This window comes from Henckelia pumila, chromosome 1 (genome assembly GCF_033568475.1).
Source record: "Henckelia pumila isolate YLH828 chromosome 1, ASM3356847v2, whole genome shotgun sequence".
NCBI classification, from domain to species: Eukaryota; Viridiplantae; Streptophyta; class Magnoliopsida; order Lamiales; family Gesneriaceae; genus Henckelia; species Henckelia pumila.
In genome coordinates, this window is record NC_133120.1 from 50,649,731 (window position 1) to 50,665,089 (window position 15,359).

General features: G+C 37.2%; 1 protein-coding gene across 1 annotated transcript; it reads right to left on the minus strand.

Moving 5' to 3' along the window:
• Nucleotides 1-6,685: 6,685 nt before the first annotated feature.
• On the minus strand, nt 6,686-7,597 carry LOC140862389 (uncharacterized). The gene is made up of 3 exons (XM_073265413.1): nt 7,354-7,597; nt 7,214-7,248; nt 6,686-7,060 (listed from the first exon to the last, which is right to left on the minus strand). The coding sequence occupies exons 1-3, from the start codon at nt 7,595-7,597 to the stop codon at nt 6,686-6,688; spliced, it is 654 nt and encodes a 217-aa protein (XP_073121514.1).
• Nucleotides 7,598-15,359: the final 7,762 nt, after the last annotated feature.

The following is a 15,359-nucleotide window of genomic DNA, read 5'->3' on the forward strand; positions in this document are numbered from 1 at the left end:
TGATCAACATGGTTCAGCAGAACCAGTTTAATGGGAGGGCAACTGTTGATCCTCACCTACACCTGCGCACTTTCCTGGAGATAACTGACACGATAAAATTTAATGGTGTTTCTGAGGATATTATACGCTTACAGTTATTTCCTTTTTCTCTCAGGGACCAAGCCAGAAGTTGGCTACAATCACTGTCGTTGTGGAGTATCACTACATGGGAGGAGATGGCAGAAAAATTTCTTCCAAAATATTTTCCACCTGCCAAAAATAGAGGTAATCCTGCTCCCAACACTTATCACCCAGGTTTGAGAAATCATGAAAATTTTTCTTACGCTAACAATAAAAATGTGTTGAATCCTCCTTCGGGATACAATGCAAATAAGGGTGAGGGTAAGCCATCTTTGGAGAATGTTGTTAGTAATTTTGTGCACGAATCAAGCAAGAGGATGGCAAGGACTGAGACTCGCCTGGACAGCTTAGAGACGCACGTGGCCAACATGGGTGTTGTGCTTCAATCCAAGCCACATCTGACTCGCTCATGCCCCAAACCTCATGTAATGCACACATACAAATAAAGCAACAGCCGGATAACTTTGGTGAGAATAAATCTCAGTATGAACAACATGCATATACATCATTTAAGCATGTAACTTATTCAATCATGAATGTCATATAATAACATAACATGCTAGCATTTATAAACGAATATTCTAAACCATAGAAATCTCTAGGTTAATGCATAAATGCAATGCATGTGCCAAGGAATAGGCTATCAAATCTGATATCAATAAATCGTAGTTCTGGGATCCCGGGGAAATAAAATCTTTAATCGACCACCGACTCTCCCAATCGAGGTGGTGATAAATATCTCAATTCCCCTGACTTTGGTGCAACTATAGTGAGTCATCTAGCTCTGGAAAATAAATCTATATTCCGTGCCATGAGTCATCTGACTCTGAAAGTAAATCTACATTCCATGCCACTCACTACAGTTCTCCAAACGTCATCTGCACTCTAGGCCATTCTGCCCTCTGTGCTTTTCAGGCTGGAATTCAAGATGAATGCAACATGTTCTGTATGCATTAAATAAAATAAAACACCTTGAACACATCAATCATATAATCATATGAGCATATAATCACTCAACGATACCGACAAATCTGTAAGTATCACATATAATACATAAAACATATTCAATACAGAAAATACTATAAATCAAAGAAGACAAGTAAACATTTACATAAATATTCTGGGAATTCAAGAAGATATCTATCTTGAATAATCTATCTCATTTATGTAAACGTAAACAATAACATATATTAAAACATGCATGTATGTGATTTTAGGCAACTCGATAATCAGAAACAATCTCGAGTTATTCTGCCCATCTTATTAATGTCTATTCATACCTTTCCTTCTGAATCTGAGAAGCTCCAATTCTGGACAATAACATCAAAGAACTCTGATCAAAATCTGCTCATATCATTGCAATCATTCAAGGCGAACTAGCTTCAAACCTTCTTCCCTCATTCTTGGTTCAAAGGCTAACTTCTCGAACTCGTCAACTCGAACTCGATCTCTTGCAATTCAAATCTGAAATGTATGGATTTTCAATTCAATATCAACTCCCAATAGCATTGCAATCTCATCAATTCGGAAACAACTACAAGACTTGATTTTTCGGTCAAAATCAAAACCAACGGCATAACGGTTCGAATTCGAAAATCCCAAAGGAATTAACATCAATAATACAATCATATCAATCAAATATCATCACCAATTCTTCAGCTGAATTTCAAAATATGCAGCCCCTAAAAATCAGATTTCTAACAAATCTTTCAAAAATCGGAAACATGTTCAAACGACGATCTTTTCACGATCCGTCTTAGATATGCTATCGTCGTATATGCTAGAACATGTTTATACAATCAAATCTTAATTCTAACAACATCATAAAATTAAAACATGGTAGAAATTCATAAAACTTACGTCAAAACGTAGCACTTGGAGCTGTGATCGCAAATATATGCTCAATCGGAAATTCTACCGGACGGATCAATTTTTATCGGAGCTTGAAATCTTAAAAATGGCTTGACTCTTCTTCTTTTCTCTTCTCTCGTTTGATTCTGGAATTTTGGGATGAAATCTGATGCCTTCCATCCCTTTTAGACGTTTTTAATGACCAAGTTGCAAGGGAATTGCATTTTGGTCCCTGAACTTTGGCCTAATTGTAATTCAGTCCCCGGACAAGCGATTTAATTCAATTTCAATTCTAAATAATTTAAGAATAATAGAATTCAAGTCTAAACTCTAAATATTCTCAAATTAAATATTCTCGGATTAAAATTAAATCATTTCAAACCTTATCGCATTTTAGTCCTTGAACTACTCAATATTTGCAAATGGTTCCTTGCTCGGATTTCATCCTCAAATTAAATCCTTGATATTTATAATCTTGGAATTAAATCTTAAATTCCATAAATATCAATTGCAAATATTTTTAATCTTTTAATTTAAGAATTCCGGATATTAAAATCTTAAAATCCGAAAAATCCTCAAATTAAATATTTCTGACCCGAAATTGAAATTTCTAATTTTCATACATTCTTAAATTCATCTTTTCTCTCTTATTCGGAATTTAAATCTTAAATTCCGTAATTAAGAACTTAATATTTTCGGGCCTTACATTATGCATGATGAATATGTCGAGTACTTAGCGGGAGAAGTTTATTATGATGCGATATTGCGCCGTATTTGCAAACCTGGGGCTGAGTGGAGACTGGGTCCAGAAAATCAACCGGCTATGCTGAAGAAAATTGAATTGTTGGATAATGCTAAGATTTGGTACACCTTTGTTTGTTCGAGACTGAAACCAACCGATCATGATCATGATGTGACGCGCAATAGGGCAATTATTGTTTATTGCATTTTGACGGGAAAGACCATTGATTTAGGCCAAATATGTCAAGCGAAAATTTCTAAAGTGGTGGCAGGAAAAACCACAGGTGGCCTTGCCCTGCCTTCTCTGATTACTAATCTGTGTGTTGCTGCAGGAGTGACATGGCCTGTTAGTGAAGAGCAGCTGAAATGTCGTCATTCTATTCCTTGTGAACCTCCCGCACACTTTGTCTCCCAGATTGAGAGACGTGCTCGCCAAGCACGAAGGGCTTTTACTGCTGATGAGGCTGCTCGCCAGGAAGCAGCGCCTCGTCCTGCTGCCCCTCCTACATTGACTGATCGAGTTACTTCTCTTGAGGAGGCGATGCAGCAGCAATTGACATTTCAGCATGAGCCTAGGGCCTTTATGCATTACATGATGGACTTCACATCGGCCCTAGCTCATCAATTTATGGGTGCTGCGAGTTCTTCATATCCGTTCCCTACACCACCACAGTGGCAACCCACTCGTGATAATACTGAGATGCCCCCTCCTTTTGATGATCAGGATGTCAGCGACCACTGACAGTCGTCGTTTGAGTTACATGTCCTTTATTCTTTCTTGTTTTATTCATTGAGGACAATGAATGTACCAAGTTTGGGGGGGTTGTCAAATTCTGAAAAATTTGTCTGAAATTTTTGCTTGTTTGCTTGTTTTTAGTTTAGTTTTCTTTTGTTTTTTTTTAGGATTTTTGTGTTTCTGAAGGTGATATGTGTTGTGGTTGGCTTCCATTTATGTGAATGTGAACTGAGTGTGAATACTTTGAGAAAGCAAGAACGAAATGGAAAGATGGCCAATGATGTTAGAATATTTGTTTTGTAACTGAAATCCATGATTGTCCACCTATCTGACCAAAATTTTGAATTTATGGAACCAAGTGAACGATTGAACTCCTATACACTTTGTGATTTGTGCTTGCATTTGAATCTTGAATCATACAAACATAGAGATGATTGAGGCATTGTCTGGATTTTTGGGCCTGATTTTGTTGACAATTTCTATCCCTAGTTGCCCATTTGAGCTTACATTTATATGAGTACATGAGGTACAAATATCTGAAAATTGTTGGAAAATCATCGTTTACTGCTGATGATTATTTATTTTGCACTGATTAAATTTTGTATGATTTGATTTTGGATTGAGACTTGTCTAGAACTAGTTCGGACACCCCTAGAGGAGAAATACGGGCATAACTGTGATTAGGAATGATTTAGGCAATTTTTCTGAAATCGTTTGAGCCTTTCAAGCTGCCCAGTAATGCATGTATCCCTAGTACCTTGTTTGAGCCTTATTGAAAATCGAATGGTATGCGTGTAAACGTGTGATAAACCCTCATTCGTCATTGTTTCAAGGTCCTACATTAACTACCTATGAATAGCCTAAACACTATTTACTCCATCTTTTGAATTCTTAATCCTTCGTTTGTAGCCATGAGCCAGGCCTTACGCTATAAGACAATTAAGTCCTATTGACCGATTCACAGTTGCCCACTATACTAGTGGAGAGGGGTTGCGAGAATTTAGCTTATGGGCTGTGGATTGACACGTTTAATGAGTATGAATTTTTGATCGAAACACGCACACACTGCTTTTATTTGAATTAACCTGATTGTGAGTGTTTTTTATTTAATTTCCTTACCTTGATCCTGTGTAACCTTTAAAAGTCCTCATGATTTGTGAATGTTTGAATTGAGTTTAGAGAAAGGTACTTTGAAACGTGAGTTGCGGAGTTTATGAGTTTATAAGGTTGAGCTGTTTTTCTTGATAAATAATTTTTCAAGTGTTAGTAGGTTGGATATGATTGGATTTGAATTATTTTTGAAATCACATGGAGGCCATTGATTCATAGTATTTCTTGATGATTCTTGTTGCTTGCATATGTGTTATGAGTTTGTTGTGGAGTTTTGCTCGGAACAAGCAAACATTCAAGTTTGGGGGAATTTGATAAGTGCATTTTGTGCACTTAATTTGTATTTGAGTTTCTTGTTAATTGTTGTGTTTCGAGCGAAATTATGTGGTATTTGTTTTGTTTTTGTTGTGTGCAGTGAAAGAAAGAAAAGATGACTTTTGCGTTGATGTGAAGGAAAAGAGCGTGTAAAAAAGTCTAAAAAGCAAGATGAGATAAAAAAGAGAGCAGAAAAGGTTGATATTCGAAATAGTAAGGCGGCCGCGCAGCTTTAGTAGTGCACCTGCGCTGTTTTGGAATCAGAAAAAAATAAAATTCGAAGGTCAAGTGCGCCCGAGCTACCCGGAATTGCTGAAGAAAAGAAATACGTAGCTGTAGTGCGCCCGCGCTATAGGTGTTGCGCGCCCGCGCGACGGAAAAATATGAATAGGAGAGTTCCTTACTTATGAAAACTAGAGGAATTTCGTGGGCTTTTTCTTGGACGATTTTGAGGTCATATAAAAGGGATTTGTCTGATAGAAAAAAGGGTATTAGCCGCCACACATCATCAGAACATATTTTGGAGAGCTTGAACGTGATTTTTAAGAGAAGAACATCAATCAACAAAGACGGATGTCGATCGACTGGACACAGAAAACCGAATACGGATTTGTTTTCTTGCTTTGAATTCTATGTTTATTGAATTGATTTTGGGATTTATAAACATGTTTTGTGTTAATTTAAATTTGATTATGAACTAAACTTTTAGAGTCCAGAGGTTGGATGGAACCTGGTGTAAACACTTTCATGAATTTGTGATTTTACTGAATTGAGTTCCTCTAGATTAATTGTGTTTCTAAAATTGCATGTCTTTTTAATTACCTGATCAATTATTGAATTGTAATATTTATTTGAAATCTGGCACTCGACAGAATCAATAGAAATTACACTGTTAATTATTTATATAGCCCGAGAGAGTATATAATTTTAACGGAACTTAGAAAAGAACATTGGTTTTACATAGATCACTACGAGTAGATTTTTAATAGGGATATTGGAATTGAATTGTAGTTGATATATTTTATTCGGCACTCGAGAGAGGTAATAATACACTTAAGTGTTTTTGGTTATTAATTGAAGGGAATTCATGAAAATAAATTATTTAGGATTGATTGTTGTTGAAACCAGTTGAAATCTATACCTCTAGACCATTTTCCTCTAATTGATAAATCTCTGAATTTTGTGTGCGTGCTATCAAATCCTCTGTTTATTAACATTTTCCGCAAACCTCTTCATTATTGATTTTCTAGATAAAATTAGGACTATTTTAATTACAAGAACTAAATATTTTCATTTTACTCTATGTGGGAACGATACTTGATTTATCACTATATTAAAACTTGACACTCGTACGCTTGCGAGTATTTTTCAAAATAGTAATTGTGTATGGTCCTAACAACCTTGAGCGCAGCTTACCTGGCATAAGTTTCAATCGTGAGTTAAATAATAATACCTGTTGGCCTTGTTTGAACTCACAAGAAACAAAATTCTTATCATGCCATCGCTTCGTTTTCTCCTTATAGATTCTGGCACTCTGATAAGAATCCAACCTTAGCTCATCCAACTCATTCAACTGCAAAATCCTCTCCTCACCTGTTTCAATGACATCAAAATTCAGAAACTTTGTGGCCCAATAAGATTCGTGTTCTAATTCAACTGACATGATTTACTATACAACAACCTAAAAGGGGACATCCCTGTAAGAGTTTTAAACTCTGTGTGATAAGCCCGTAAAGCATCATCTAATTTACGAGAACATTATTTTATGTTGGATGTTACAGTTTTTTCCAAAATTCTCTTTAATTCGCGATTTCACACCTCTACTTGCCCACTAGTTTGAGGGTAATAAGGTGTTGCCACCTTATGAGTTACCCAATATTTTATAAAAATATTGTCAAATCGGCGGTTACAAAAATGAGAGCCACCATCACTAATTATGGCTCTAGGTGTAACATATCGCGCAAATATGTATTTCTTAAGAAAATTCACTACCACCCTAGAGTCATTAGTGCGACATGCAAGTGCCTCTACCCACTTAGACACATAATCAACTACCACTAAAATAAATTTGTACCCATCAGATAGCGAAAAGAGGCCCATAAAATCTGTACCCCACACATCAAATACCTCACACACCAAAATAATATTCAATGGCATTTCATGCCTCCAAGAAATATTTCCCGTCCTCTGACATTCATCACATGCAGTCACAAATATATGGGCATCTTTAAAAATTTAAGGCCAATAGAATCTCTATTGGAGGACTTTAGCTGCAGTTCTACCCGCGCCAAAGTGTCCTCTAGTTGGCCCCTTGTAACAGTGTGTGAGAATGAAACTTACCTCCTTTGCTGGGAAACATCTACGAATCACCCCATCTGCACAAATATTAAAAAAATTAAGGATCCTCCCATAAAAATTATTTCAAATCAGAGAATTTATTTTTCTTCTGTGATATTTCAAATCAGGGGGAAGGAACTTACTTGACAAGTAGTTCACAATATCCGCATACCAAGGTAAACTGGTTACCTCAAAAAGCTGCTCATCTGGGAATGCATCATTAATGGTTTGACCTTTAGTTTCCGTACTCACCAGACGAGACAAGTATTCCGCCACTTGGTTCTCGGTATCTTTTCTATCCACGATCTCCATGTAAAATTCCTGAAGCAACAACATCCAACGAATTAACCTCAGCTTTGCATCCTTTTTGCTCATGAGATATTTCATTTCCGAATGGTCGGTGAGCACGATAACTTTTATTCAAATCAAATACGATCTCATTTGTCCACTCCAAATACTACAGTAAGTAGTTCTTTTTCTGTTGTGGCGTAATTCATCTGGGCGGCAGAAAGGGTGATACTAGCATAGTAGATCACATGAAAGAATTTATCCTTCTTCTCTCCTAGTACCGCTCCCAACGTAGTGTCGCTAGCATCGCACATTAATTCCAAGGGTAGACTCCAATCAGGTGCTACGATGATAGGTGCGGTGATCAATTTCTGCTTAAGAAACTGGAATGTCTATAAACACTCAGCAAAAAAATTAAAAGGCACCTCTTTGATTAACAAATTTTTTAAGGGTTTAGCAATAGATGAGAAATCTTTTATAAATCTCCTATAAAAACCAGCATGCCCTAGGAAACTTCTTATCCCCTTCAAGTTCGTTGGAGGTGGAAGTTTTTCAATAACATCAATCTTAGCTCGATCCACCTCCAAACCTTTTTCAGATACTTGATGGCCTAAAACAATCCCCTCTCTTACCATGAAGGGCACTTCTCCCAATTTAAGACTAAATTAGATTCTTCACATCTTTTAAAAACCTTAGACAGGTTACTTAGACAATTATCAAAAGAAAAACCTATGACAGAAAAATCATCAATAAATACATCTATGAATTTTTCTACCATGTCATGAAAAATCAAGAGCAGGCATCTCTGGAAAGTTGCCGGTGCATTACGTAAACCAAATGGCATTTGTTTATATGAAAATGTACCGTAAGGACATGTAAAAGTGGTTTTATGTTGGTCCTCTAGTGCAATGGGAATCTGCATATAACACAAATAACCATCTAAAAAACAATAGAAAGAATGCCCGACCAACCTTTCCACCATTTGATCAATGAAAACTAAAAGAAAAAAGGTCATCTGCAACAGTTGAAAGACAACGTTTTTTATAAAAAACATTGTCAAAAAAGTAAACACAACGCTTTTATGTGAAAGCATTGTCTTTATTTTTTAAATTTACAAAAGACAACATTTTTTTGTCATCAACAACACTTTTTAAAAAGCGTTGTTGATGAGCGTTTTTTTTTAAAACCTTCTGCAACTCTTTTTTTAAAAGCGTAAGAGAAGAAATAAAACATGTTTATTTACCTTCATCTCAATTCAGACTTTTCTTCTATCCCATTTATCGAAACCCTATTTTCTCATATTCAATCAAGCCTCCTTTTTATACTTGAAAATCTGCAGGCTCAATCCCACCATAATTAAACTTCACCAGTGCCGCACAACATTCGATTCCATCTTTCCCAATCGATCAAAATCTTCTCAAAAAAAGGAGAGAAAAAAAGATGGAAAAACTCACAAAAATAAAGCGAGATCAAGCAGATTCGCAGCACTTTGTGTGGGACTATGGAAGTTCTCTCTACGATTCGTTCGAGTTGAGATCATTCGGAAAGCAGCTCAGTTCTGCCATAGCTTCCAGAACTCTCTCCATGCCCCGCCTAATCGACGGCCACTGCCTCCCTCCTCCTCCGCCGCATTCGACAAAGAAGAAACCTATTGGATCGGTTCTCTTGTGCCCGGAAGCGCAACAAAAGTTTAAATTTTATGTAAAAACTGAGCACATGTGTTGCATTCAAAAATACTAAACATCCATAGGGTGTTTAAGATATTTTTACATATCAATCTCAAAATATTGATTTATGGCTCCAACCAAGTTGTGAACAAATTAGCTCTTGAAAGGATAGATACTACCTACAAGCTTCCAAGAGCACACCTTGCTCAAAAATGGATCAAGCCTCCAAGAACACAACTTCTTTGAAAATGGACTCCTCTTCAAATTAGGTCAACGACTAGTCAAACTAGATCCACTCTAAATATGCACTAGAATATTTAGAACATTTTTCATTGAGTTTTCTTTGCCTTTTCTCCCAAGTTGAGACAAAAATATGGAGAATAATATTGATAAAGGGGACGGCCACTATGAGAGAAATTAGAATGAATATTTCTTGTCTTGGTACTTAAAAAGTGTGTTATGACAAAATACAAAGCATGCATGGAAAAAGTAAAAGCATGCATAGAAAAGTGTGCACTTTGTCTTTAACCCTTCATATTCATTCTCTTTCATGTATTGTATATATAATATGTCAAACATATATATTTACATGACCCATGAACTTAATATTTAATTAATTATCAAACTCAGACCCATTTAAGTTTAATCAATTAATTAAATCCAACTTGAACTCATTCAAGCCTACTAGTATAATAATTATTCAACACTATTTCTATTTCGGCTCTACAAGACTCAATAGTGTTTAATTAATTCAACACTTGAATTAATTTAATTATGTTCATAATAATAATTTCAAAAATCACCATTTTCAAAATTAATTATTTTATTCAAGTCAACTTTTAATCTTGGAACAAATTCACAAATTAAAAGTTACTTTCCCATTTATTCTCCTTTAGAAGTCATACTTATAATTTATTTCACTTATAAACTCCTTTATAAGTTGTTCAACAGATTGAACTAATTTTATTCTCAACGGACTCTAGTAAGCTAGTACTTGTGTGACCCTCAATGGTTCATTGATACAACTAGCAGCGGGTCACATCTCCATGTGATTCGGGATCAACAAGTCCCTTATATAAGCATACCCTATATAGCTCCATTTTTATTTATCAACTCCTTGATAATAAGAACGTCAGAAAAATCAAGTCTGATAGTACCCAACCAATCATGTTAAACATCTAGCAGCATCACTTACATGACTCCCTAGGTATCAAATGATAGTGCCTGCAAGAACCAGTCAATTATGGTTAGCGTACAGTACGGTCCCTTCAACTCATATATCCCGACCGATTCAACAACCATTGGTTTATCGAGAATTGTCATTGAATCAATAATTATGTGTCATGTCGTAGTTGCATCAAAGGTGTAATTCAAGAAACCCTTACTTAATTTCCACCTACTCTGATTAGAGATTTCAATCTACATGTGCATGAGATCACATAGGATACCCATACCCGTAGGTAAGCGGTGAATCCCCGACTACAATGCATCGACTCCTATATGTTTCGACACAACACCCAAAATTGCCACCTGATGACCCCAGTTGAGTCGATAAACAAGTCAAAGTGAAGCTCTAGCATATAGAGTCTCCATGTTGTCCCAGGTCATAAGGACTAATAGTGTAAAACCATAAACTAGGACTATTTGATAAGTGTATTTTATACACTTAATTTATATATGATTTTAATTGTTACTTATTTGTTTCGAGCAGATTTATGCTGAGTTTTGTAGTTTTTGTGGTTGTAGGAAATTATTGAATTTATTTGGAAAAGAGAAGGAAAATAAGAATTTGAGAAAAGAAAAGAGTAAAGAAGAGAGAAGTCAGGAAAAGAACAAACAAGAAAGATTAATGGGCTTTCCTAATGGGCTTCAAACGTCAGCGCTTGTTTTTAGCGCTTGAAGAAGCTATATCGCGTTGTTCACATGAAGATTGAAGATTGAAGTCAGAAACGTATACGCGCCCGCCTTGATTATTTGGAGCGCCCGCGCTTGTGGGAATTTTTATCGGGAATGAAACTTTTAATAATTTCTTGGGCTTTTAGCTGGGCTTTTGCATAACGATATAAAAGGGATTTTTCATCAGATTGAAAGGGGTTAGCCGCCACACACAATACATCAGAGATAAGAGTTTGAACGTGAGATTTTCTGAAGGATTTTGGGCATACTTGAAGAACGAAGACGGAGATCGATAGACCGAACACGGCATCGACGACAGATTTTTTTTCTAATTTTTATTTAATTCTGAATATGTTTGGATTTATGGATTATTGTTTTATTCAGAATTTTATTATGAACAAATTTTTATAGTCTAGAGGTCGGATGGAACCTCGTGTAGACGCTTTCATGAATTTTTGATTTTGATTGAATTGAGTTTCTTCTAGATTAATTGTTTTTTTTAGAATTGATTGCCTTTTCAATTACCTGATCAATAATTGAATTGTAATATTTATTATAAATCTGGCACTCGGGAGTTAGGACCATTAGAAAATACACTGTTAATTATTTATATAACTCAGGAGAGTGTATAATTTTAACAAAGCTTTTAAAGGAGAACATTGTTTTGAATTGATCACTGCAATTAGATTCTTAATAGAGATATTGGAATTGAATTGTAGTTGATATATTTTATTTGGCACTCGGGAGAGGGAATAATACACTTAAGTGTTCTTGGCTATTAATTGATTGAAATTCATGAAGATTAATTAATTAGGATTGATTGTTGTTGAAACCAGGTGAAATCTAAACCTCTAGACCATTTTTCTCTGATTGATTTTTATCTGAAAGTTGTGTGCGTGCTATTAAAATTCATTAGTTATTTTATTCTGCAAAATTCTCAACTATTGATTTTCTAGATAAAGTTTAGACTATTTTAATTACAAGCATTGAATATTTTCATTTTACTCTCTGAGGGAACGATACTTGATTCATTCACTATATTAAAACTTGACACTCGTACGCTTGCGATTAATTATCACAACAAGTTTTTGGCGTCGTTGTCGGGGAGTAAATTTTGATTATTTTTTAGTCTTGTTACCAATTAGTCTAGATTTTAATTTAGAGTTTTTTATTTTATTTTAAGTTACTAATTGATTTCTTCTTATTTTTAATTGCAGTTTATGCGACGATCTCAAAGTGTGAATTCTCTACTTTTTTATCCGGAGATTGAACAAACTGCACGTACTTTGAGAAGAGCAAGAAGAGAAGAATTAAGGAACACGGCTAAAGAAGAAGCACAACAAGCTCCCTTGGTGCCAATCAGAGATCACTTCAGGCCGACAATCCAGACTCACTATTCTGGAATCGCTCTAGGAACTATCAATGCCAACAATTTTGAGCTAAAACCTGCTTTGATCAACATGGTTCAACATAACCAATTTAATGGGAGCGTGTAGCGACCCGACCCAGATCCACTACCTAATCAGAGTTAAGAGCATATTTAAGCATGCATTAAAATAAATCGTTGCGGAAGGCTTAAATAAAAGCAGACCGGCAGAATACAACCAGTTAATAAAATTTGATTATACAACCCAATCGAATGAATAAGCCTAAAGGGCATAAACCTACAGCTAATCCTGCTGTCTTCACTGGTCACTGGCTACTCCAAGCTCCTGGTGCTCAATCCTGCACCTACACCTGACCCGTTGAATGGGGGATACACAGAAAATACTGGACGTGAGCTCTAAGCTCAATACGAAAGCACGGGTAAAACATACAAATATGATGCATGCGAATGACGGGGTATCCATATCTGGAATAACTGTATACAACTGCTCAGTAATGGCACCTAGGACATGAGTGGTACACCCCGGGGAGCAAACCCTGCCTACACTGCTCATTCCTACAGGACGTGGACCGTGTCTCCCAGATGGTAGTACCAGCCCATACCCGTCGGTAGCAAAGCACTAGACATCAACCGTCCAAACAGGGCTGAGCGGCCCTACATGGCTCATCTCAAAAGATGTACAGGCACAATATGATATGCACATGCTGCAAAATAATATGACACAAATGCAACATATAAGCATGCAAAACCCGCTGGCTATCTCACTCACTACTTACGTACCTTTCTACAGGCAGTCCTAGCAGTCCTACTCTAGGTTCCAAGCCTACATCAGCTCTACAATGCAAATACCCATGCATCATTAATTCAGATCTAAAAGCCTTAACTAAGCTATTGCATACTTCTAAATATTTTAAGGAGACCATAGCTATACCTGCGTCCGTCGTCATCCCACTGTTGGCGACTATCCCGCAACTAGGGGCACACCCCTGCTGCAGCTCCACAGCCTCGAGCACGGCTCCACTACACGAGCACTGCTCCGCTACTATGTCAGACACTGTTTGACTATGCTAGAATATATTTCCTACTCCAACTCTAAAATAAGAGTACCCAAAAGCCCTAAAATAGAGCCACGTGGGCAAAGGAGAGGATTTCAGAATTTGCAAGAATGAGGAGCTCGGACATCATATTTATAGAACACGTTCAGGCCGTCCGAACACTCCTTTGGAGTGTCCGATCTGCTTCGGGCCGTCTGATCGCCTCAACGGATCGTCCGATCTCCGCCACATGTCAAACCAATCGCATGCAACCATGCACATGTCCAATACACTATTCGGATCATTTGAACTGGCTCTTCGGATTGTCCGAACTCTGTCCGAATGACGTCACCAATGACATAATATTTTGGGACAGCTGTCCGCAGGTGTTCGGATCGTTCGGACCCACTTTGGACCGTCCAAAGCCTTCAGAGCCTCCGAAGCCTGGCTCTGTCCATGTTCGGAGCGTCCGAACTTCCCGAACCTTACCCACCATTTTTGAGTGTTCTGAATCCATTTTTGAACTCCGTTAATCCATTTGAAATTTCCTTAATCATGTTTTACTTAATCCAAACATGATTACACGAATAATTACTCATTAATCGTTAATTCTGGATACGGGTCACTACATTCTCCCTCCCTTAAAATATCTCGTCCTCGAAATTTAGGGTAAAACCTCGAGAGCGTACTAGATATTCTTGCTTGAGTGTCTGGTCGAATAGCTTTCGACATACTCAGACTCTTGTCGAATTTCCTGCAAGCTCCATTAATGATGAACTGCATTAACATTCTCCCAGCTGAAGATTACTGTGCTATTGGTCGACAGTCGAACTCCTCTGGCACTAATGTATCACAACACTGATACGTCTTCCATACTGACCCCGATCTCTCTGACCACAAAGGATACAAACACCTGCTTGATCGAGATCATCATCCCAAGGAATATCTTAGACTGACAAAGAATAAGCATAACCTGACTAGTTTACTGCATTCGTTGAATCAACAAACTAGATCTAAACATCTAATGGTTCCAAAAGTTCTCGGTGCTCAATACCTATAGTCAGGAAACACCAATCTCAACACTGTGCCGACACAACAAAGCCCGAATTTCTCCTCAAGAGAATCTAGTTGCCACACAGTCATACTTCAACATAACTGCTTATCACGATTCCCTAGACTGGTCATCCTCCCCATGCTCCTACGAAGCAAAACAAGCTTCCCAAAGGCAATTATTGGGAACTCAGACCATCCAGTCTTGTACTAATCACAGTTCATGTTTTTTAATATAAACCTGCACTGTGCCCTGATTAAAACTATCATCGCTCGCCAATAATGACGCTAAGTCATCTCCTAGTCATTGGCCTGTGAAGCCACACATACATTGCAATAGAAGTTATCACACCTCTGATGATCTACATCATCTCGACCATAGGTTATTCACCCACGAATTCAATCTATAGACATCCTCCTGATTGTTATACATACTCGCAATCACTGTGCACACATCAAGACTAAGGCAAGCTCCCACCTATGCTCGACCAGGACATTCCACAGTACACAGACATATGGAAACGCTTCATGTTCTGTCTCGACACTTGACAGTTACATGCGCCTGATATAATCCAACTCGGAGTCTTTAGTGATACCATCATCGCTCGTCCCAACCTAACACGGTTGAACATAAAGATTCTGGAAACTAAATCCCAACGGATTCTCAACAGTCAAATCGCTCCTTTTGCCGAAGGCATCAGCCTTAGCACTGAAAGGACTAATTCATCTATTCCCTAGTCACTCCAGGAAAACACTTATGCTCGAAGTAACTTGTCACACAAAACGTCTCTGATTGTCGTTCATTACTAAAACGCAATATCTTTGAC

Coding starts and splice junctions, on each gene's coding strand:
- LOC140862389 (XM_073265413.1), bottom strand. CDS start 7,597: ATGAAATATCTCATGAGCAAAAAGGATGCAAAGCTGAGGTTAATTCGT. Junction 7,249..7,353: donor TATTGTGAACTACTTGTCAA/GTAAGTTCCTTC, acceptor ATATTTGTGCAG/ATGGGGTGATTCGTAGATGT. Junction 7,061..7,213: donor GATGTTTCCCAGCAAAGGAG/GTAAGTTTCATT, acceptor GATGAATGTCAG/AGGACGGGAAATATTTCTTG.